The sequence below is a fragment of the Sminthopsis crassicaudata genome, chromosome 2, assembly GCF_048593235.1.
Source record: "Sminthopsis crassicaudata isolate SCR6 chromosome 2, ASM4859323v1, whole genome shotgun sequence".
Lineage (NCBI taxonomy): Eukaryota > Metazoa > Chordata > Mammalia > Dasyuromorphia > Dasyuridae > Sminthopsis > Sminthopsis crassicaudata.
In genome coordinates, this window is record NC_133618.1 from 258,481,927 (window position 1) to 258,506,299 (window position 24,373).

Sequence of the window (24,373 nt, forward strand, 5' to 3'; positions counted from 1 at the left end):
TATAGCTTTAGGTCAGGTACACTTAGACCCTGGTGGTCATTTCTTACAGAACAATAATATTCCATAACATTCATATACCACATTTATTCAGCCATTCTCCAATTGATGGACATCCATTCAGTTTCCAGTTTCTAGCCACTACAAAAAGGGGCTGCTACAAACATTTTTTGGTGCATTTCTTTTAAACATATTTCCATATTTGTCATGTTGTGCATGAAAAATCAGACCCAAAGGGGGAAAACCACGAGAAAGAAAATAAAAAACCAAAAAGTGAAAATACTATGCTTCAATCCATATGCAGTCCCCATAGCTCTCTCAGAATTGCCTTTAATCACCTCATTGTTGAGAAGAGTCAAGTCCATCATAGTTGATCATCACATAATTTTGCTGTTATTCTATACAACGTTTTCTCTTGGTTCTACTCACTTCACTTAGCGTCAGTTCATGTCAGTCTCACCACGCCTCACTTATAGAACAGCAATATTCCATTCCATTCATATATCATAACTTATTCAGTCATTTCCCAATTGATGAGCATCCATTTGGTTTCCTGTTCTTTGCCACCACAAAAAGGGCTAAGACAAACATTTTTGCACATGTGGGTCCTTTCCCTTTTTTTATTTTAGATCAGTTTCTTTTTTTTTTTTTTTTTTAGATCAGTTTCTTAAATTGTGTGTCTCAGCCCTACGTGGGGTTGCACTCCCACTGTATGTGGGAATTGTAAAAAAAATTGGCAATAGCGAAAGGTATCAAATATTCTGCCAAGATTTAATTCTTTATGTAAAAATACAACTCATTAATGTAAATTTGCTTTTGTCTTTAATAAGACAAATATAAATGATAAATGGTAACATATGGTAATAAATGGTAAACATGGTGAAATAACTGGCAAATACATGATAAAATTATAAAAGAAAGAATTTTTAAAAATAAATTCTTTTCTGATTTATTATCAGTAAGTGTTTGATTTGTGTCTATTTTATACACCTATATACTCTAGACCACAAACATTTTTTGTTTGAAAAAGGAGTCACTAATGGAAAACTTTAAGAACCCCTGTTTTAGATAACAATGAAAATCCATGTGGTTGATTGGTTTTGGCTGTTGTCCTTTGTTCTCAAAAAGGATCAAAATGACATCACTATATTAGAGTCAAGCATGTGATTGATCAGAATAAGACAAGCTTGGAATGCTCCGCCACAGGTCAGACACAAATAGTCCCTATGGGACCTGTATGGGCAAGAGTGTTTGTGGCAGCCCGAAACTGGAAACTGAATGGATGTCCATCAATTGGAGAATGGCTGAATACATTGTGGTATATGAATATTAAGGAATATTAATGTTCTGTAAGAAATGACCAGCAGGATGATTTCAGAGAGGCCTGGAGAGACTTAAATCAACTGATGCTGAGAGAAAGAAGCAGGACCAGGAGATCATTATATACTTCAACAACAATACTGTATGATGATCAATTCTGATGGATGTGGCCATTTTCAACAATGAGATGAACCAAATCAGTTCCAGTAGAGCAGTAATGAACTGAACCAGCTACACCCAGTGAAAGAACTCTGGGAGATGACTATGAACCACTACATAGAATTCCCAATCCCTCTAATTTATCCACCTGCATTTTTTATTTCCTTCGTTATTTCAAAGCCCAATTCTTCCTGTACAGCAAAACAACTGTGTGGACATGTATACATATATTGTATTTAATGTATACTTTAACATATTTAACATGTATTGGTCAACCTGCCATCTGGAGGGGAAGGAGTGGAAAAATTAGAACAAAAGTTTTGCAACTGTCAATGCTGAAAAATTACCCATGAATATATCTTGTAAATAAAAAGTTATTAAAAAACAAAACAAATAGTCCCTACGAACGTTTGGGGTGGATTCCCTAACTTTGGGCAGCTCACATTTCTTCTTCACTTCCTAGAAGGGCCCGCCGTGATGGACATCCTGCGCCAGTGCGTCCCACGTCATCAGCCCTAAAAGAGTGCTCTGTAGCGCTTTTTGGACTTTGGGCGCGCCTGGCCTGGGCAAGCGTTCATGGGCAGCAGAATACCGGCTGCCTGGCCCGGGTGGCCCTCTCTGCTGCAGAGTTCGATGCTTGGCAGTTTAGTCCACGGGAGGGGCTCCGGGTCTGTGTGCTCCTGCCGGGTGACCTCAGAATTCCCCTAAGACAGTTTATGGAAATAATGAGGCTTCCTGGCGGGCAGAACACTGTGCAGGTGTCACAGGCCGTTCTGGCGGCAGAGCTAACCTAGGCCTTTGCCTTGGCTCGAGGCTTGTGGAAACTTAGGTCAGATTGGATCATGCGCAGAGCGCGTCACTTTCATGAGGGCGCTTGCCGGGTTCTGGACGACGCTCCGGAGCTTTCCTGGTCACGATGGGTGATTTAAAGGTTACTGTGAGCCGTACAGTCAATGTGAATCAGCGGGGGGATGGGACAGGCCAAAAAATGTAATTTCTCTCATGGTTCTCCCAGAACGGGAGAGGGGTAATTCCGGGGAGTTCCAGCCTTATGTCTGGAACATTGTTTGGTTCCGTTCATCCGTCCTTACCTCCCTCCATGCCATTCTGCACTCCCCCTGCTCTTGCCCGGTCCCCTATCTCTCCTCCCGCTAACCTTCCACTCCAGAACATTACTACACATTAGATGGCCCTTTACAAGGTTTCTCGAGCCCCTTTCTTTCCCGTCCATCCTTTCCGTCCCGTCTCAGGCCTAGCCCAGCACGTGCCCAGCGCGCCTATTTCATTCACCACGTGCTCCGGGTCACAGAAACATTCCTCGGGGAAAAGGGGTCACCGCGGGGAAAGTTGTGGAAGTCCGAGCGCCCCCGGGAGCAGCTCCCCTCCTCCCAGACGCTTTGGGGCCCCCTCTGTAAGGGAGAAAGCCTCGCGGCCGCACCCGCCCCTGGCCACTATGGGGAAACGTGGCCGCTCTGGGAGAGTGCAGGGGCCGAGACCCCGGCGGGGAGTCCGGGAAGAGGAGGCGCTAGCCCGGGGTTTGGGGCGCCCTCTGGAGTGCAGGGGAAGGGACGGGGTGCTGCGTCTGTGCGCCTTTAAGAGGGGGAGGCCCCAGCCGAGGGGCGGGTCATTCTCCGCTCGGAAACTCAATGCAGCAGAGGTGGCCAAGGAGGCTAGCGAGCCGACCCCGCCGCGCTGCGCTGCCCTCCCGCCCCGCCGAGCCCCTCCGCGCTGCGCGCCCGTCGGGCCGCCTCCTCCTGAGCCGGGCCCAGCATCAGCATCAGCATCCCTGACCCCTGGCCTCCGCGCTCTCCCGTGACCCCCGAACCTCCTGTCCCGGGCATGGGCGCTCTCTGAAGCGCTTTGCAGAGGCCGAGCCGGAGCCCTCGGGCCGGACCGGGCCGGGGCGATGCCGAACCGAGGGCCCGGCGCCGAGACCCCGCAATTTTTGCCGAGCCTGCAGAGCGGAGGGCGGTGGCGGCCGCTGCGTTGAGCGCCGCTCGGCTCTAGGAGCCCAGTTTCGGGCCCGGCTCCTGTACTTCCCGACCCGCTCGGACCCGGCCCTGCACCCCGGCCACCAGACCCTCCCTGCTCCCACTGCAGCCCCGACAGCCCATCCTCGGCCGCGGGCCCGGCCCCTGCCCCGGCCCCACCATGGGCTTCTTGCACCAGCTGCACCTCCTGCTTTGGAAGAACGTAACGCTGAAGCGGCGCAGCCCGGTGAGCGGGGCGGGAGGGGAGTGCACGGGGAGACGGCAGAATACGGGGCTGAGAGCTGAGGGAGCATCCAGCCGAGGAGAAGGGGGCCGGCGGGGACCGGGGCCCGGCTGTGAGAGGAGCGAGGCAGCGGCGGGGCGGGGCGGGAGACAGCCAGGGCAGGGGGCAGGAGCTGGACGTCCAGCCCCGGGCAGGCCAGGCCTTGCTGACTGACCAGAGGGCTGTGTGACCACGGGCTGTGTGTGTGCACTGGAGGCGGGGGGCAGCCGGCCGCGGCGCGCATCCGTGTTTGTGTCTGGGCGCTAAAGGAGCGAGCGCCTCCCGGAGCTAGCCCCGCGGCCCCGGGGGTCCGGCCCGGCTCCGAACAAAACGCCCAGCCTCGCTCTGCGCCCATTTTCTCCCCGTCCCCTCGGATGTTCCCCCGGCCGGGCGCGAGCCGGAGCTGCTTCTCTTGCTCCCACTCGCACGGGTCAGAACAAACAGCTCGAACGGGGGGGGGGGGGGGGTCGGTGCTGATCGGGCGCGTGCCCGGGGCCAGCGCTCGTGCGGCGGGGGGCTGGCAGCCGGGACCGTGTGCTCGCGCTATTTATAGGAAGTCCAGAGCATATGTGGGTCAGAGGCGCATCTGCCCTGACGTCGGGCCCTGGGAGAAGCAGGGATGATGGAGCGGGCTCCGGCCCTTCCCTCTCCGGGGCTGAGAGCACTTCGGCTGCTCCAGCTGGGGGCAGGCCGCCCGTGGTTACAGAGGGGAGGGGGCGGCGTTTAAGGAGGGCACGGGGAAGAAGGCTCGCTGGTAGAGCGGTGCGGGAGGGCCGGGGTCTCAGCAGTGATGGGGTTAAGTGTGCCCGGGGCCGCCGGGATGTACCGGAGAGCCTGCAGGGGGACCAGCATTCCCACACTCCCCCCTCCTCCCGGCCCCAGGCGCGGATGAAAGGCAGCCGGTGCGGGAGGGTCCCCAGACCGCTGTCCATGAGAGCGTTAGAAGTGCAGGTTCTGTCAGCCGCGGGGCTCCGCCGCCCTTTTCCACGGACGAGTCCCCGAGGCCGTTCTCCCCCCTTCTCTGCAAAGCCAACCTGCTGCTTTCCCTGCCCCCGCAGCGGGGCTGGGAGGAGACGCCGAGGATGCAGGCCGGCCCGGGTCTGCCCGTGACCTCTCCCTTCCTCGGGGTGACATCTGTCTACTTTCTTGGCTGAGTCATCAGCGCTGGAGGCTCCCTTAGAGTGGAGCTCTGGCTACTCCCCCAGGACTGGTCACAGGGCCCTGGGGCAGAGGGGGGGCCGGGACAGGCGGACCGCTCAGGACAGCAGGCTGCAGGCTGGGAAGTGGGAGCCCAGCTCCCGTTGGCCCTCCCGGGTCAGGGGGCACGGCATGTTAGGGATGTCTGCGCTTCATGAACTCTTAATTACTTTTGAACGTGCTCAGCCGGTCCATTGGGAATCGCTCCTCCACTTCTTTTAAAAGCCAGTCCCTGCCCCCACCGTCCCCCCCTCCCCAGAGCTGGCCCGGAATGGAGAGGGCGAGTCGGGGCTCCCTACTTTAGGAGCTGGGTGGGGAAGTCTCCATGGAGATGTACCTCCACCAGGGAAACAGGCTATGCAGGCCTCCCAGAGAAGCTCTGTGGAAGGGAGGCTGGCTGGCCTCCTCCTCTGGTATCTCCTAATGAGGCAAGGTTCTGCACCAAGAATTTCTAAGCCCAGTCTCCTGGCCAGTCCCGCCCCCACCCCCCCTTGCCAAATTCCTCAGTTTGGGTTTTTCCCTTTCTGACTTCTCACTTCAGGCCCATTTTCTGTTCTTTTCAGCCCCAGCCTTGGTAACTCTTAGATTCTCTCTCCCTTTCCTCCATAACACCTTCCCTTTCATGGAGACATTGTCCTGCTCTGTCTTTCTCTGATCCAAACCAGGTATGGAGTGCCAGAGTGCTGACCCCCGGTGGGGAGAGGACAGCTGGGACCATCTGACCCACCCCGGGCCAGCTGCTGTCAGTTGTTCCCCTCCCCCTCTCCCATCCCCAACTCTGTGCCACATCCAGAGGTTCTCCCCCACCCTGCCTGTCGGGTCCAGGCCCAGACATCTCAGCTTTAGTCGGGGTAGCTGTGGCAGGGAGACTGGGCAGAAGCTTGGATTCCCAGGTGGACCTTGGGTGGTGCAGCCGGCCCCGGTGGGGTTTCTTTGGAGCTAGCTCTCCATCAGAGGGTCTGTGCCAGCAACCTGGCTCCCATCACTCCTTTCTTCTACTCCTTGTCTCTCCTTGCGCCTTTTCTGGGCATATTTTTTTTGCTGAGGCAACTGGGGTTAAGTGACTTGCCCAGAATTATACTAGGAAATGTTAAGTAACTGAGATCGGATTCAAACTCGGGTCCTCCTGACTTCAGGCCCGGTGCTCTGTCACTGCGCCAACTAGCTGCCCCCTATTGCCTGGTTCTTAATGGGAATGAGGACGTGGGGCTGGGTTGGGAGGTCCCGAGAACCAGAAATGTAGGCTTAGGGCTTTAAGTTTCAGGAAGAAGGAAGGAAAAGCCTCCTCCACGCAGCTTCCCAGGAGTCTCTGTGTCTGGGTGAAAGGACCCTCCACTGGCACCTGCACCTTATTTGTCTCTAGCACTAATGAGCACACCCCCAGCCAGCTTACTTGGGATTGGGTTTCAGAGCATCCCATTTGCCTCATCCCCTCCGTAAGTATTTGTGGCCCTGCTGGTGGCCAGCCCTGTCTAGTCCAAGCTGTGAGATGGGGCAACCAGAGCTAAGTACTTGGATTAGGTGAGGGAGACGGGAGAATATATGGCTCCTGTTCACAAGGGAACTCTAACCCAGGCTTAGGAAAGAGAATAACCTGGATTTATTGAACGCTCTAAGACTTATGAAGCAGTGGTAGTGTGATCAGGAGCAGGGAAGAGCTGTGTGGGGGTTGCAGTGGTGGGGAGGTTGGGGCAGGCTCTGAAGAAGAGGTAGGGGGTCAGGGGTTTGGAGGAGGAAGGGGGCAGGGAAGCATTAGGGGGAGGGGCAGGAGCTCAGTTCCATCCAGCATAAGGAAGGAGGGATGAATGAGCGCAGAGCAGCCTCCCAGATCTCTGGGTAGGTGCATTTTGAAACTTGGAACATCCCTATTTGCCTCTGGATTTCTTTTGTGACCCAGAGCTGACAAAGTCCCCAGGGTCAGACCTGTGACCTTGGGGCACTTTTTGCCTTATTCTGTCAGCTTCTTTTCATCATTTCTCCTGTCACCTATGTCTTAGTTTCAATCAATCACCAGGGATTAATGGGTCCATTATTATATGTCCAGGGTTGGGCAACATAGGAGAGCAAGAACAAGGTCTCTTCTTTCCAGAGGAGGTTGGGGAGACAAGGCAAAGCTTTTGGCTAAATATTAACCCGGGAGATAAGACTGAAAATATAACTGATGTTCAGTATGAGCTGGAATCATCAGGGAAGCGTTCTGGGACAGAGGGGCCACTGGAGCTGGGCCTGGAGGGATAAATACTTTATTGATTCGATAGAAGAGAAGAAGAGGGAAAAGGACAGAGATGGTAATGATCATAATACATGCAGGAGCTGAGGAGACTGCCCCACTGCAGCAGAGGGAATGTGTTAGAGACCTGCAGAGGTAGCTTGGGGCCAGATTATGGCCAGCCTTGAATGCAGGGTTTGGGAGTCTGCTTCAACCCCCCAACACAGGACGGTTACTCTTCTGCCCGCTTCTCTGGTCTTGGGGTCCCACCCTTGTCCCAGGGTCCGAGCCCATGCTTCCCCCTTCTGGCTGCTGCAGCTCTGGCTGTGCTCCCAAATTGGCACGTGCCTGCCAGCTGGTGGTACACAGGTCCTGAATTGGGGCCGGCATTCAGAAATCGGCTTTTTTACCTTGGCCCCCTGGAGCTGAATGCCTTGAAGACCCTTTGTAAAAGCCATCGTTGAGCATCCTGTAATAATCTATTGAAAGACATCTAGAGAAGTCTTTGTCATTTGAGTTCCCTCTAATTTCAGGAGTGGGTCAAGGGACCAGGAGGGAGCAGAATTCAGTCTCAGTCTTCTTGCTAAGGCCATTTGTGGATGAGATTCCTGTGGGTGTTGTCAGGAGGTGGGATCCTGGGACCCGAAAGCTAGGCTGCTCTGATCTTACCCTTCTGAAAAATGGGTAAACACAGCTCATCTTTCATAGGGATGGTAGGGGTCGGGGACTAGAAGAATCTGGCTAGGATGGAATATCATAATCGGGAGCGATGAATCAAGTACAAGGAGGACTGGGAGAGAAATGGCTTTCAAAGAAAAAAGTGAACTGTATTAGGACAAATTTAGATTAGATTGAACTTCCTGCCTGAAAGTGAGAATGGGACGTATATGTGTGTGTGGGTTCCATGTAGGGCTTTAATACTAGGGCCGATTCTCCTGTTGGTGACAGCAAAGCAGGGCCATTCTAAACTAGAAGGAGGGAGCAGCCTCCCCCATCCCTCCCCTTGTAAGCCTTGTAAATAAAGGTTGCTTAGGCTAGAAATAGACTGGACCATACCTCACAACCCTATCAGTGGGCTGGATCCATAATAAAGCCCCCACTCTGAAAAATAGGAGTTCTTTCTTATCTGACAGTCTCCAGGGTCCCAGGATGAGCTGGTACTGGAGGATGAAACAAGCTTGTTCTATCTCTCCAGTTCTGTCCCCTGGCAGAGTATAAACTCAGTCCCCTGTTAAATAACGGTCCGGGAGGCTGTGGATGTGAATTGTTTTTGGCTTATTCTGTGGTTAACCTCCCTGCCTTCCTTTCACAGGTCAGGGATATGCTCAAACTACTGTGGTTTCCTTTATATGGATCTGCTATCCAGATATTTGTCCCAGCTTGTCTGGGCCATGTTTGAATGTCGTCTTCCACAGACCAGAGTTACTGGCTTTGGCCTTTTTAGCTACCCCTCTCTTAATGTTTAGTACCCCGGTCTTACCTTTTGTAAGTGAGAGCCATAACCCCTGAATTCCTGTGGAGTAAAGTGCCAAAAGGAGGAAGTTAGAGGCCTTTAGGGACACTGAGAGAGCTTGGGTTTTGTTGCTGCAAATGGGCAGATTTTGGGGTTCAGAAGTGCAGTGGCTTCCAAAGCTCCCTTCATCTCTCTGTCCCTTATTTTTAGGAAGAGTAGGCCAGGAAGACCAATAGTCAGTCTCAAAGATCAGGTGTCCTGCCCAAGAAGAAATTACTTTCCTTTTAAGGCTTTAGTCTCCTCTTTGGTGAAATCAATTAAGTTCAAATGTCATTATAATGTAACTAAGAGGAGGAAAGAATTTTAGGTGAACTAGTTCCCAGCTTCTTAAAGTGTGGATCGCAATCCCATGAAGATGGAGGTTGCAAAATTATGATTTGTTATCAGTTAATGCTTAATTTTTTTTTTTTTTTTTTTTTTTTTAGTCTGTAAATGTCCTACATAACTAGAATCATGTAAAAATTTCTTAAGTGAAAAGGGATCGCTGGTGGAAAAAGCTTAAGAAGACCTGGTCTAATAAATAGGAGGAAATACAGTTAGCAAGAGTAATTGTAAAAAAGAATTTTGAAGCAAGTTTCTCTGATAAGGCCTTATTTTTCAAACATAGAAGGAATTGAATCAAATCTTTAAAAAAAAAATAAGAGCCATGCCCTAATTGATAAATGATCAAAAGACATGATCTGTGCCCAAAGAAACCCTGGTCTAGTCCGACCCCCTCATTTTATGGATGAGGAAGTGATTCTGATTAAATTAAATCATTGTTTATAACTAACAAGGGATTAAAGCTGGGACTCCAACCAATGGCCCTGACTCTGGATTCTTTCCACTGTTCTAGACTAGGTGCACCCTGGGCCCTGTGGGAGAAGTCTGGAGGCTGCTAGGGTGGGGGATGCTACTTTGCCTTGGTCATCGGCAATAGATCAAGACACAGGTATAGGGACTTTACCACTAGTCCGAGGCTCCTATACCCTGAGCTCCCTTTTCTTGTTGCCCAAGAAAAAAGTTCTAGGAAAGGAGGAATTCTTGTTTTGGCCATCGCTAGAATGGGAGGAGAAAAGGCGCATGGATGCTTTGTCCTATTTATAATGCCATCATCACTTTCCTCACACTCTTCAGGACTTAGTTCAGGTTCAGTCTCCCCTAAAACGGATGGCTTGGTTCTTCTATTTGTCTTTTCTTCAAAAATAAGAGCGCTCTCTCTCTCTCTCTCTCTCTCTCTCTCTCTCTCTCTCTCTCTCTCTCTCTCTCTCTCTCTCTCTCTCTCTCTCACATACACACACACTTTTCCTGAGACAATTGGGGTTAAGTGACTTGCCCAGGGTCACACAGCCAGGAAGTATTAAGTGTCTGAGATTTGAACTCAGATCCTCCTGACTTCAGGGCTGGTGCTCTATCCACTGCACCAGTTAACTGCCCCATAGGTTACTTTAAAGTTTTCAAAAACACTCAGCCCAGGGAGATAGGTAATATAAATTGTATTATCTCCATTTTATAGATGAAAGAGCTGAGGATCCAGAGTATCTTGTCTAGAGTCACATGCTAATAAATATTGGAGCTGGGGCTGAAATCTGGGTTTTCAATTTCAGTGCAATGTTCTTTCCCTTGCTTTGTATTCTTAATAATAAACAGTGATTTAATTTAACCGGAATCACTCATCCAATATCTATGGAATAACTTCAAAGTGTAGGAAGGGCACCATGTTAGGGACTGTGGGAGAGATGGCCCCAAGAAGCCTAAGTAATAATAATTTTGCTCCTTTTCATTTTGGAGCGCTCTAAGGTAAATGTACCGGGCTTTCTCATCCCCGATCTCCTTTGATCAGACTCCGGGAATGTCGAATCGCCTAGTCTGGTGCGGCCCACTCACTTGACACTTGAAGAACCTGGGGCTCTCCAGAGCCTATGAGGGAGGGTCCAGGAGTCTCCTAGGGCCCTCTCCAACACTGCCTTTCAGAACTCTAATGGGAAGTGAGCCACATTTTGGTCTCATGTTGTAGAGTTGTCTCACCATTTCAGGGCCCCAAGAAGACCATGAGCTCAGTGACAAGATGGGGGAGGTGTGACTGAAGAAGCAGTTTGTCTGGAAAAAAAATTGTAATTTTTAGTGGAATGAGAGTTCAGTGTGAATCAATAGTGTTGAGCAAGCAGCTGAGGGAGCTGATGCCATCTTGGGCTGTATTAAGAGAGCCAGAGTTAGAAAATGAGGGGGTTGATAGCCTGTACTGCTCAGGCCGCATCTGGGCCGGGGTGCCCAGAATTGGGCACAACATTTTTTTATTTTGGTTTTTTTTAGTTAAAGAAAATCTATCTTCTCTCCTTCCTATCTTTCCCCTTCCATGTAAAAACAAAATTCTTATGACAAGTGTATATAGTCAAGCAAAATAAGTTTCCATGTTGGAAATGTCCTTCCCCCACCTCCCCACTCCCCCAGGTCTGTCTCAATCTTTGATACCATATTTTAGGAATGACACTGATAAGCTCAAAAAGTTCAGGAAGGTGAAAGGGGGATGATGGATGAGGATCGGGGGGAAAATCTGGGGACTTTGGGAGACTTTATAATCTTAGAGAAACATGGAAGGAGGAAGAAACTCCATCACAAAACTAGGAACACGGACTGTAAATCCCAAAGAAGCATGTTTAGGCTTGCTGTACAAAAAGTGGGTGTGCCACCTTGCTAGGGAGTGGGTGCTCTCTTAGTGGAGCTCTTTGGGCAAGAGTGGACCCTGGGAACGTTGTCACCACGGTTCTCATTTAGTTTCAGGCCTCCGAGGCCCTCCCGCTCCCAAGTTCTGCGGTCCTGTAACTGGAGTCCAGTTTTGCCTCATTTCCCCAAGGCACGGGGTGTGACAGAGCAGAGATAGCAGTGTCTGCTGACCTGAGTGGATGGAGGGTAGTGTGGAAAAATCACGAACCATTAAATGTAAAAGTTAAAGAGGAACTTGGAGGCTACCTAGTTTACTCTCCTCCACCCTCGTTTTATAGCTGGGAAAGACTCTTAGTCTCGTCTCGTCCAGGGCCATTACCAGCTAATGGCAGAGCTGAGATAAGAGTCAGATATTCTTACTTCCAGGTCATTGCTCTTTTCTGTTACACTATCCTATAAGACTGAGTTGTAAAACAAACCCCAAAGTTGGATATAGCTTCTTCTTATTTTCCTTTATTTATTTATTTTTTACAAGGCAATCAAGATTAAATGGCTTGTCATTTATAAGTCCCACAGCTGGTAAGTGTCAAGTGTCTGAAGTATGATTTGAACTCGGGTCCTCCTGACTATTCACTGTACCCACTGCACCCCGTCGTGTCCCAGGTCCGCTTTGTGCCCCTGTCTGCTTCCTCATCTCTGGCGCTGCCTGGCACTGCCCTGGGATCCCCGCCTCTGCTGTCATGTTGACCAGCTGGCCTCTGTGCCAGGGGAGGCTGCAGACCCAGGTGTCCTGTTACAGGGCAGTGTGTGTGGGAGATGGAAGGGTCAGGATCGAGAGGGGGTCCCGGCTCACCCCACAAAAAGGGCCCCTGCTACCTGGCTGCGGCTTGTCTCGTTTTGGGGACGGAGTCTGTGACCTTGGGTCAGAGGGGGCCCGGCTAATGGGGCCTGAGACTGTTCTGTGCCCCAATATGGTCCCTCCGGAGCCCTCATAGGGGCCCAGGCCTGCCCATTGGGCACCTCCTCCTGCTCAGGGTGCTCTTGGCTAGCTCTGGAGAAGGGCGGGAAATGACTGCTCCTGAACTGCCCACCCAGATCTGGGGGTGAGGGGAGAAAAGAGGGGGAAGAGCCGCCGCCACTGCTTGCTATGGTGATGAGCCCTCTGGTTTCCATGGCGACTGAGCTAGTCTCACCTAGTTTCCCTCCTGGCTGGTGGCAAGCAGTGGTGAGGGACGGGCCTGGGAGAGACCCATGATCCAGAAGCCCCTTCCTCAGGGTCGGTATGTTGAAGGAAGAACAGGCAGACCCTGGCAGGAAGGGTTGGGAACTGCGTGCTAGTTGGGGGAATCCCATTTAAGATGGCACATTCCTGAGCCCCTGGCCCAGGGCCGTGGGCAGCGCCTGGCACCCGGCCTGGGGATGCTGGTCCTGTGCCCCTGTGCCCCCTCTGCTAGTCTGGCCCTCTCCTTGTCCCCAAGCATAGCTGTGGTTGCCATGTAATGCCAGGAAGCAGGGAGGAAGCAGTGGAAGGAGGCTGGCTCCCCTGAGCCTAAGGTGGGCAGTGGGAAAAGCTGGTACCCAGGCTGGCAGGGGTGGGGGAAGGGCCCTGGAAGCCTCTGCTCCTCAGTGCCCATGAGGCCATTCCCTCCCGGAGGCAACACAGTATCTGCACCCGAGTCAGAGACATGCAGTCACAGACATGTGTGCTTAGAAACACACACGTACATACATGCACACGCCTGCACGGACGCACGCGGCCTCACAGTCACGGACACAGTCACTTCCCACACTCTGCCCTCTGAGCCGGTCTCTATGATCCCACATGGTCGCACACGGCCCTGCGCACATATCAGAAGCACCGCTTGGAGCAGACACCTGCATGGACGGGACCCCGCCCCCCACAGTCCCGTTCTATCTGGGCCAGGCGTGGGGCCGCTCTGAGGCTGGTACCGCTGTGGGCCAGGGCCGGGCCTTCGGGAGGAGGGAGACAGAGGAGATTCAGACTTGGGGTGATAGGCCTGTGTGGGGGTGAGGGGAGGACAGGCTCTGAAGGTTCTTGCCACAAAGCTCCATTGTCAGAGGCCAGTAAACAGGCCCCGTGCAGGGGCGGGGGAGGCCGGGCAGCCTGGTGGGAGAGGCAGGAATCTAAGCTGGCAGGGTAAAGGGGGATGGGGGATGTATGGGGAGGGAAGGGGAGCCGACTCATACCAGGCTCGGGGACCTGGGCCCCGGGGCTTCCTTGTGTGGCGTTGGGGGGCCGCTGTGGCCCCCGGGTTCAGGGCTTCTCCTGTGGCCAGGCTCAGACCTGTGCCGGGCTTAGTGGTCGTACTCCGAGATTAAGTGAGGGTCCAGCTCCTGGCAAAGCTAGAGCACAGTGCCTCCCCCCATCTGGGTTATGAGTCAGTCTGATTTAAATGAAGATAGGAGAGATGTTTGGGGAGGGGCCGGTGGGGGCTGATGAGGAGGCTGCAGGGAGGAGGGTGACCTGTGACATGGAGGAGCTGAAAGTTTAGGAAATCCGCTGAGCGAGCTCTGTTCTGTGGAACAAGGAGCTGGAGGGGCTGGGGAGCAGGCCCTTTCAGCATCTGAGGCAGGGCTACTCTAGTGCTGTAGAAGCACAGTCCCCTCCTCCTGTACCTGTGATGCAAGGAAAAGTACCGAGCAGGAGGCAGGATTTCTGATTTAGAGGAACCGAGGCATCCCACTTAGTGCTGGAGAAGGGCCTTCTAAGGGGCATCGTGCTGTCCATCCTTCAGGCGGCCGATGCCAGGAGCCGTTCTTACCTGAAACTCTAGAGATACCATCAGAACAGTGTGGTGTTTCCTGGGCACTCACTAGGTTTGCCCTCTGTGCCACTCGTGTGGCATTCACTCAGCCTACTGTATACATAATTCAGGGTTGGACCTCCCTATTGAAGAGATGAGACAGAGTAGGGTGCACACATAGAAGGGATGGCCCTGGCCCTTGGGATGTTCATGGAACCGTTTTTAAAAAATAAATGTTTTCATTGCCTCTGTTTTCATACTGCGTTTATTTCTGGACACAGCCTATTTACTCTTTACTTGTCACAAAGAAACCCAGGCAAGCAGAACCAGCTGGTAAAGTGACTGGATCTGACAGTGTATACAACATTCCATATCTGTAGTTCCCCCTTCCTTACCACAAAAAAGGATGTAAATGTGATTTTTTTTCCTCTCTGAAACCAAGATGTTATTACAATTTCGGTAAACATTGTGAACATCTATGTAACATATACTTTATCATGTTTAACGTGTATGGGACTACCTGCCATCTAGGGGAGGGGAAAAGTTGGAACAGAAGTGTTTGCAAGGGTCAGTGTTGAAAAATTACCCATGCATGTGTTTTGTAAATAAAAAACTATAATAATAAAAAAAAAAACCCATTGTGAACATCATTCTTCTGATCTTCATTCCTTCACTCCATATGTAAACCTGCCCATGTTCCTCTGAATTCCTCGGGGTTTTCATTTTTGGTAGCAGAGTCACATCCTAGTTGGTGAGCCATTTGTTCAGCCATTTCCCAACGAAAGGCACCCGTTGTGTTTCAAGTTTCTTGCTTCTACAAAAGGGTTGCTCAAATACCAGTATTATGGCACATAGGAGGCCTTTCTTTTTGCCTTTGACCTTCTTGAATTAGATGCCTGATATAATGAACTTTCTGAAACAAAGGGTCAAGCACCTAAGTCACTCTCCATGTTTTGTAACCCTTGCTGTAGGCAGGGAGAAGAGGGAAGGGACAGTGTCTGGCTGAACAAAGATTGAATCGCTTGAGTCTTAGCTTAATTTATGTGTCAGCTTAATAAGTGTTTACTGATTGTCTTATATGCCAAGCATGGGGATAAGGGGGGGGGGTAGCCCGCTATTTACAGAATGAAAAGGATCCACACAGATATGGTCTTTGCCTTTGGAAAGCCTGCTGTCTAATAGAGAAAATACAATCTATCTGCATCCTTTCCCTCAGTAATTCAGTAAACGTTGTTAATACTTACAATATAAGAGAGAAGATAAAATCCATACACATTCATCCAGTAAACATTATTGATGCAGAGCCCAGCAAGGTAAATAATTCACTTCAGCAAATATTTATCACTCATTCCATATGAGATATTATACTAAGCACTGAAGATTAAAAAAAGACAATCTTTGGGATGAAAGTGTTTTTTCTGATATGTCCAGAGATAGATATAAAATAAGATGGGTTCAAATAATAGTCTTTTTTTTTTTTAAATTATTTATTTAATTATTTTTTACAAAAATTTTATGCATGGGTAATTTTCCAGCATTGATAATTGCAAAACCTTTTGTTTCAACTTTTCCCCTCCTTCCCCTCACCCCTTCCCTAATACATGTTCAATATGTTAAAGTATAAGTTAAATACAATGTATGTATACATGTCCAAACAGTTGTTTTGCTGTACAAAAAGAATAGGACTTTGAGATAGTGTACAATTAGCCTGTGAAAGAAATAAAAAATGCAGCAGACAAAATTAGAGGGATTGGGGATTCTATGTAGTGGTTCATAGTCATCACCAGAGTTCTTTTGCTGGGTGTAGCTGGTTCTGATTGGAACTGATTTGGTTCATCTCATTGTTGAAGAGGGCCACGTCCATCAGAATTGATCATCATATAGTATTGTTGTTGAAGTATACAATGATCTCCTGGTCCTGCTCATTTCACTCAGCGTCAGTACATATAAGTCTCTCCAGGCCTTTCTGAAATCATCCTGCTGGTCATTTCTTACAGAACATTAATATCCCATAATATTCATATATATGGATTATTTCTAATAGCCAAACAATAGTCTTTAGAAATATTTGATGCAGGAGGAATCTCATTCCATTGTGGATATTAGGGAAGGGCTGCTGGAGAAAATGACATCAGGCCTTCCTCTGATCCCTCACAGAGGAGAGGCACTCTAAAAAATGAGGGAAAAGGGAGGAAGGCATTACATTCCGAGTATGGAAATTCACAGAAGGGGGAAATTTTCATACTGAATTTGGAAAATAGCTAGTATTCCAGTACATGAAAGAGAACGATGTGAAATAATGTCAGAAAGGTAGGTTAGAGCCAGATTGTGGAGAGTCTCAAACAGCAGGCTAAGAATTTATAATTCAAAATTTATAAATCAAAATTTTTAATTTAACAAGATTAATCAGATTAGTCAATTTATTGACAAAATGATGAAATAAGCTAAGGCTATCCAAATAACTATAATATGAAACGGCAAAAATACACAGGAAAAGTATGGCCCAAGTTTTATCAGAGGGCTGAGAAGAGAGAGAACTTTCAGCTGGGGGTGGTTTAAAGAAAGCTTCTTAAAGGAGGTGGCATTTGATCTGATCCTCAAAAGAAAGAAAATATTTCAACCCATAGAGATGGGGGGAAGTCACTGCAGGTATCCAGGACAGGAAGAGCAAAGGCAAGGAAGGGAGACAGCATTTGGCATCGTCAAGCATCATAGGATCTTAGATTTAGAGCTGGAAGTAGTTCAGTTTGATGGGCTTTGATGTGAAGCAAGGTGAGATATTCAAGATTTGCTATGTAGAGAGTAGCTACCGAGGGTTTATTGAACAGAATGTGGACATGATAAGGGCTAAAACCAGTGCGATTTCCTTTTTTTCATGTCTGGAAGCATATAGAGAGGTGGGAATCAAAGATCTTTTTTTATGCTTAGATTTGGTGGTTTCATTTCTGTGGTTAGAAACATTCCCTGCCTTATTCTTGCCTACTAAATGAAGTTCTACCTCATTAGTCTGGAATTCAATAATATGATTCCATTCTACAATTCCCTGAAAAATATTTTAATAGATATTTTTAATATTATTTCCAAATATATCCATCCTTTTCTCTCTACTCATTGAGCCATCCCACACAGGATAAAAATTTTTCAAACAGTTCAGTGAAACTAATAATGGAGTCTGACATTTAGTAAAGTAATAGTTTATGAAAATTCTATATTTATACTCACTCCCCCATTTCCAGAAAGAAGAGGAGATTCATTTTCTTATTTCTACTTTAAAACCAAACATGGCCATTATTTTTTGTTATTGCTGTTTTTATTTTTTTCCATATACATTGTTGTGATCATTTGAATATATTAGTTTCCTGGTTTTGCTTACTTTATTTTGAATCAATTCATGTAAGTCTTCCTATGCTTCTCTGGATTCTTCCAGTTGATCATTATTTCTATACATTTTTAAAAATTTATATTTTGTAAATTCACTTGGACTTTAATCTTTTTTTGGTTTTATTTTGCATTTTAACTGACTTTTTGTTTTTGTAAACCTTAATTTCCTAAATTTTATCCCTTTCTTCTCCCTACCTGAGAAAGCCAATCCTTATAATAAAGTAGGAAAAAAAAAAAAAAAGAGATGAGGGAGACTGTATTCCCTTATTTCCTTATGGAGGCCAACTTTTATCGTGATAATTACACAGCATCCAGTTGCCTTAAAATATTTTTTCCTTTCCACTTATGTTATGATCATTATGTATATTGTTTTCTTGGTCCTGCTTACTTTACTGTTAAATCAGTTCATATCAGTCTTCTAATGTTTCCAATATATTTGGAATTTGTCCCCAATCAATAATTATAAACTTTGTTTCTAGTTCTTTGCTACCTCACAAAGTGCTGCTATGAAGGTTTTAGAATATATGGAACTTTTATTTCTGACTTATCTCCTTAAGAGATATACCTATAGTGGAATCTATGGGTCAAACTCTGTAGCCATTTTAGTCATTTTTAAGTATAATTCCAAATTGCTTTCCAGAATGGTTGGACCAGTTTGCAGTTAGTTCTACTAATAGGGTATTATTCTACCTATCTTTCTACTGACCACCCTGTCTACCTTATCTCATGTTACTTTCCCCTGTGTACCTTTGTGCTTGAGCCAAACTGAAGTACTTTGTGCCAAGAATATGCACTGTGTCCTTCCTTTTACCTTGCTGTCTTTGTTGTTTGTGCTAATCATAGAATCTCAGAGCTGGAAAAGACATCAGGGACCAGTTCGTCCAACCTGTGTGGGAGCAACTACTTGTAATGGCCGGAATGCACAGATAGTTATGCAATAGAATCCAAATTAAATGCTACTTCCTCTGAGAAGTCTTCCTTGATCCAACTTCCCTGTAAAGACCTCACATGGATGCTTGTTTAATTATTCGTGTGTGTATGTATAAAATAATTGATAATAAATATTACATTTAATATTTAAATATTTTAAATTTCCTAGCCTCTGGTATTGTGCTCTGTATACAGTAGATGCTTAATGTTTAGTTTACAATGTTGACAAATCAAATTCCCCTCTTCAGTGAGCTGGAGGGAGCCAGCTGGTGGGGGGTTTCACTTGTAGAGGTTGGGGGTGCAGTGCTGCCCCTACTGTGGGGAATGCTCTGTGGAGGCCGAGTCACTTGAGCCGGCTTAGTCAGAATGGAGTCCCCAAGGCCAGTGTCACCCAATCTCCATCTGTGACCTGGGAGCCAGAATGGAGGCTCTTCATTAAGTTTGCAGAAGGTGTTGCTAATACTTGGAGAGATTGGGATAGATTTCAGAGTGATCTTATTCAAAGAGAAATGACCTCATAAAAACAAACTGAATTTCATCAGAAAAAAGGTGAAGTCAGGAGAATATCTGCAGGGCTTGAGCGTGGGAGAAGAGGGTGAAAGGTAAATGAGAGAACCAGCTTTGTTCATTCTAAATAGAGGAGAAAAGGGGTAAGGTATGAAGTCTTTTGAAAGGGCGGGGTAAGAGGGTCGTAGTAGACCACAAGCTTTATGATTTCTTCCTATTGAATCTTAGAATGATAGAATTTCAAAGTTAGTAGGGACCTCAAAGTTGATCTAGTCCAAGCTATATTTGAGCAGCAATTTCCTCTACTGCGTCCAAGATCCCTTACAAGGAATAGCCCCACTTTTTCTTTAAAAAAAAAATATTTTCTTTAAGCAATTCTCAATTACATGTAAATTTAACAATTTTTTTTTCTTTTTTTAATTAAAGATTTTTATTTATAAAACATATACATGGGTAATTTTTCAACAATGACTCTTGCAAAACCTTGTATTTCAAATTTCCCCCTTCTCCCCAGATGGCAGGTAACCCAATACATGTTAAATATGTGAAAATATATGAAATTTAACAATTAAAATTTTTGAGTTCAAAATTCTCTTCCCCTCTCTCTTCTTTGAGAAGACAAGCAATCTGATCATGATTATTCATGTGAAATCATGTAAAATATTTCCATATTAGCATGTTGCAAAAGAAAACACAAAATAAAACAACAAAAAGAAAGTTAAAAAAAAAGTATGCTTCAATCTGAATTCAGAGTTCATCAGTTCTCTCTCTTTCTAGGAGAATATCATTTTTAATATGAGACCTTTGGAATTATCTTGGATCAGAGTAGCTAAGTTTTTCTCAGTTGATCATCCTTACCTACTGCTATTACTCCTGGTTCTGCCCCCCTGATTTTGCCTCAGTTCATATAAATCTTCCCAGGTTTATCTAAAACCATCTTGCCTATCATTTCTGATAGCATCATAGCACCACAACTTGTTCAGCCATTCCCCATCTGATGGACATCACCTCAATTTCCAAATCTTTGCCACCACAAAAAGCGCTACCATAAATATTTTTGTACATATAGGTCCTTTTCCCTTGTCTTTGATCTCTTGGGTTGCAGATCTAATAGTGGTACTTCTGGCTCAAAGATACACAGTTTTATAGACTTTTTGCCATCATTCCATATTATTCTCCAGAATGGTTATTCACAACTCCACCAGAAATGTATTAATATCCTAAATTGTCCACATCCCCTCCAACACTTGTCATGTTCCTTTTCTGTCATATTAGCCAATCTGATTGGTATGAGGTGATATCTCTGAATTATTTAAATTTGTGTTTATCTCAGTAATGATTTAGAGCATTTTTTCATGTGATTATTGAGATCTTTGATTTCTTCTTCCAAAAAAGAGCTTGTTCATATCCTTTGGCTATTTATTAACTGGGGAATGGCTCTTATTTTTTATAAATTTTACTTAGTTCCTTATATATTAGAGAAATAAGGTCTTTATCAGAGAAACTTGCTATAAAACTATTTTCCCAGTTTTCTGTTTTCGTTTTAATTTTGACTACATTGATTTAGTTTGCACAAACATTTTTAAATCTCATGTAATCAGAATTATCCATTTTGCTTTCCATGATCCTCTTTTTTTCTTTTCCTTTTTTTTTTTTTTTTAAAGCATTTCCTATATCTAGTTCTGTAATGGACCTCAGATACCATTAGATATAACCCTATTATTTTCCAGAAGAAAAATTGAGGCCAAATTAACTGCCTGAGACCACACAGATAGTAAAAAGAACTGAAATTTGGTCTTTTTGCACCAGCACACAGTTCTTCATTGCATACTGTATATTAATGATGCTTGCATCTGATAGAGTTCATTTCATGTGATGAAACTTTGGTCAAAAGACTTGTTCACAAATTGATAATAATGGACTGAATGCTAAATTTTCATTTGCCTGTATTGTATAATCCTAGATGAGTGAGCAATGTACAGTAGCTGTTAGAAATCTTTTCCCTAGGGTTAGGAAATCTTATTTATTAATTTATTTAATATTTTTTTCTTCCAGTTACTTTTTTTTTTTTTTTTTTGCCTGTATATATTATTTATTATGAATGAACTTATTGGTCCTCGGCCCCTCCCCCAGCCAAGCAGGGAGGGGCAATTACTTTCAAAAACAATTTTTTCACATTTGTTTTTAAATTTTTTGAGTTCTAGTTTTTCTCCCTTATCCCCACCCACAATTAAGAAACTACATATGAAGTTGTGCAAAACATTTCCATAAAAGTCAAGTTGTGAAAGAAAACCATGATCCTCTTTATCTCTTGTTTGGTCATAAATTCTTCCCTTTTCTGTAGGTTTTATAGGTAAATTTTCCTTGTTCCCCTAATTTGCTTATATCACTATTTGTCTTAATCATGTCTCGATTTTGACTTTCTCTTGATATATGATATGAGGTGTTGGTCTATGCCAACTTTTTGCCAAACTGCTTTGCAGTTTCCTAGCAATTTTTATTAAATTATTATTTTTATTAAATTTTTATTAAAAGCTTAGATCTTTGGATTTATCCAACACTGGATTACTCTGGTAATTTACTATTGTGTATTTATTTTGTGTACCAAATCTATTCCACTAATCCACGATTATTTCTTAGCCAGTAATAGATTATTTTGATAATTAGCACTTTGTAACATAGTTTGAAATCTGGTACCATGAATCTTAATATTTTTTCATTGATTCTCTTGATATTCTTGGCCTTTTGTTCTTCCAAATGAATTTTGTTACCATTTTTTAAATAGCTAATTAATTTTTGATAGTTTGATTAGTATAGCAGTGAAATAAATCAACTTAGGTAGAATTGTCAGTTTTGTTACATTAACTCAGTATACCATGAACAATAAATATTTTCCCAGTTGTTTACTTCTGTTTTTAATCGTGTGAACAGTCTTTTGCAATTATGTTCCTATAATTTCTGAGTTTGTATTGATAGGCAGATTTTCAACTATTTTGGGTCACAGATCTCTCTGATCTCTTATGTTCTCTCAGGCTGGAAGAATGTCTCACTGACCTTTTGTTGGCTCTGCTACTCCAGGATTCTATTAATTTGTTACCTTATAATTGTATAAATATGAATGCTTATATTGGATTTAACATATTTCTACCATGTTTAACATAATTACTTGCCATCTAGGGGAGGGGGAAGGGGAAGGGAAGAAAAATTGGAACACAAGGTTTTGCAGGGGACAGTGGTGAAGAATTGTCCATGCGTATATTTTGAAAAATAAAAAGCTTTAATAAAAAGAAAATGTTACTTTAAAGTTTCCAGGAGGGAAATATAGAGAGAGCTCAACAAAATGCTTTCTCTAGTCTACCAGCTTGGTGGATGATGGAAGTCTCAATTCTGCTTGAAGAACCTGAGGAGGATAAACAGCCCATTTCATTCTTCTACAGTTCCAGTAGTTAGGATGATTTTCCATATTTGAGCTGAAATCTACTTTTCTAACACATCTACTTCTTATTCCTAGTTCTGCCCTCTAGGTCCCAGCGAAACAAGGCTAACCCCCTTCTATCTGACAGTCTTTCAAAGTCTTAACCATTCCTCCCCTTCTTCTACTCTGAGTCTTCTTTTTATGTGGTCTGATTTCAGGTTCCTAGACCACCACAGCTGCTTCTGCAGTGTGCAACAGCTTGTCCTGCCCAAACTCTGGGTTAGAAGACTTCCTCGCCTCCTTTCTCCCTTCCCTTCCCCCTTTCTCTTCCTCTCAAATTTCATCATCATCATCATCATCATCATCATCATCATCATCATCATCATCATCATCATCATCGCCTTCATCTTATTGTATCCTATTGAGTTGGCTCTCCTTTAAACCCCCAGGTCTTTTCCACACAAATTTTGGCCCACCTGTATCTCACCTATCCTGTTCTTATAGTTAACTTTCAGCATGTTAGATTTGGCTGATTGTTTGAACCTGATCAGACTTGTTTTGGAAACCAGTTTCATTCAACTTGCTAGCTTTCAGTTAAAGAAAAAAAAACAACCAAATTTATTCTTGATATTTTAACATTTGTTATAATTCTTTCTCAACATACCCTTATTCATTCCCTATCTAACAGGGTTTGTGACAGATTAAAAAAACAAAGAGAAAAAAAGCAGTTTAACAAAATCATTGATCATATCTGACAGAATGTTAATTCCATATCTATAGTCTCCCACCTCTGTGGTAATAGTTTCTCATCTCTTCTTTGATGATTGTAATTACTAATATCTCTCTCTCTTTTCCTTCCTTTCTCCTTCCCTCCCTCTCATTTTCCCCTATTTACATTGTTGTAATCATCTGGGTATATTGTTATCTTGGTTCTGTTTACTTCATTCTACATTTCTTTTAAGTCGTCCTGTGTTCCTCTGAATTTTTCACGTTTATCGATTTCTTATGGAGTATTACTAATAGCCCATTTATTATGTTTATGTAGCATGATTTTTTTTTTTTTTACCATTCTCCAGTTCTTTGCTTCCACTAAAAGGGCTGCTTTATACATTTTGGTAGAAGTAGGATGTTTCTTTCTGTCTTTGGCCTTCTCAAGTACATGCACTGGAGTGGGATGATCTCTGGATCAAAAGGTATGGATATGTTATTGCCTTTTTTTCTAGCATAATTCCAAATTTCTTTCTTATCTTTAGGGGTTAAAAAAAAGTCTTAAAAAAAAAAACAAAACCTTACATGTTCCTGGAATTGAGGCTGTGGGATCAAAAATTGATAATCATAAAAAAACAACATTCAAGATTTGGCTTTAGATTAGGAGTCAGATGAATGGATTCTGATCCTAGCTGTGTCACTCATGATTGAAGTTATGAGACTTTGGATAAGTTGCTGCTCTTTGAGACTCAATTTATAAAATTGGACCAGATGGTCTCTGAGGTCCTTTGCAACTCTGACATTATTTGACTAAGATTTGGTAACTATGAAGTACTTAAATGAGTGAGGGGGGATCTATATGCAGTGAACTTTCTGGCCCAGGAAGGGCAGAGAACAGGGTTCCTAACCAGGAATATGTGAACTTTTAAAATATTTTTTTCATAACTATATATCAATATCATTGGTTTCTTTTGTATTTCTATGTCTTATTTTATGCTCTTAAAAAGTTATTCTGAAAGATCTGTAGGCTTCATCAGACTGCCAAATACAAAGAGTTAAGAATCCTTGGTCTATAACATTTCCCACTGTTTATCAAATCAAAATAGGTATATGATTAAGACATAAAGGATGATGTCATTAGCAAGTAAGGAGAGCATGGAAAAAGTTACCTGTAAGATCTATGGAAAAAGGAAGAGTTTATGACTAAATAATAGATGTTCATGGGAAATAAAGTAGATAATTTTGATTACATGTAATGAAAAAGTTTTTGCACAAACTAAATTGATGCAGCCAAAATTAAAAGGAAAACAGGAAACTGGGAAAATAATTTTACACTAAGTTCCTCTGATAAAGTACTCTTTTCTCAAATATATAGA

The 24,373-nt window shown here is 44.9% G+C and overlaps 1 protein-coding gene across 1 annotated transcript in view; it reads left to right on the top strand.

Annotated features, from left to right (window-relative positions):
- The first annotated feature begins 3,119 nt into the window (after positions 1-3,119).
- ABCA2 (ATP binding cassette subfamily A member 2) overlaps positions 3,120-24,373 on the top strand; it is a 64,654-nt gene continuing 43,400 nt past the window's right edge. Inside the window, 1 exon segment of the mRNA XM_074284758.1 lies at positions 3,120-3,693. Within this exon segment, the coding sequence (XP_074140859.1) occupies positions 3,628-3,693 (66 nt within the window). The 5' untranslated portion in view covers positions 3,120-3,627.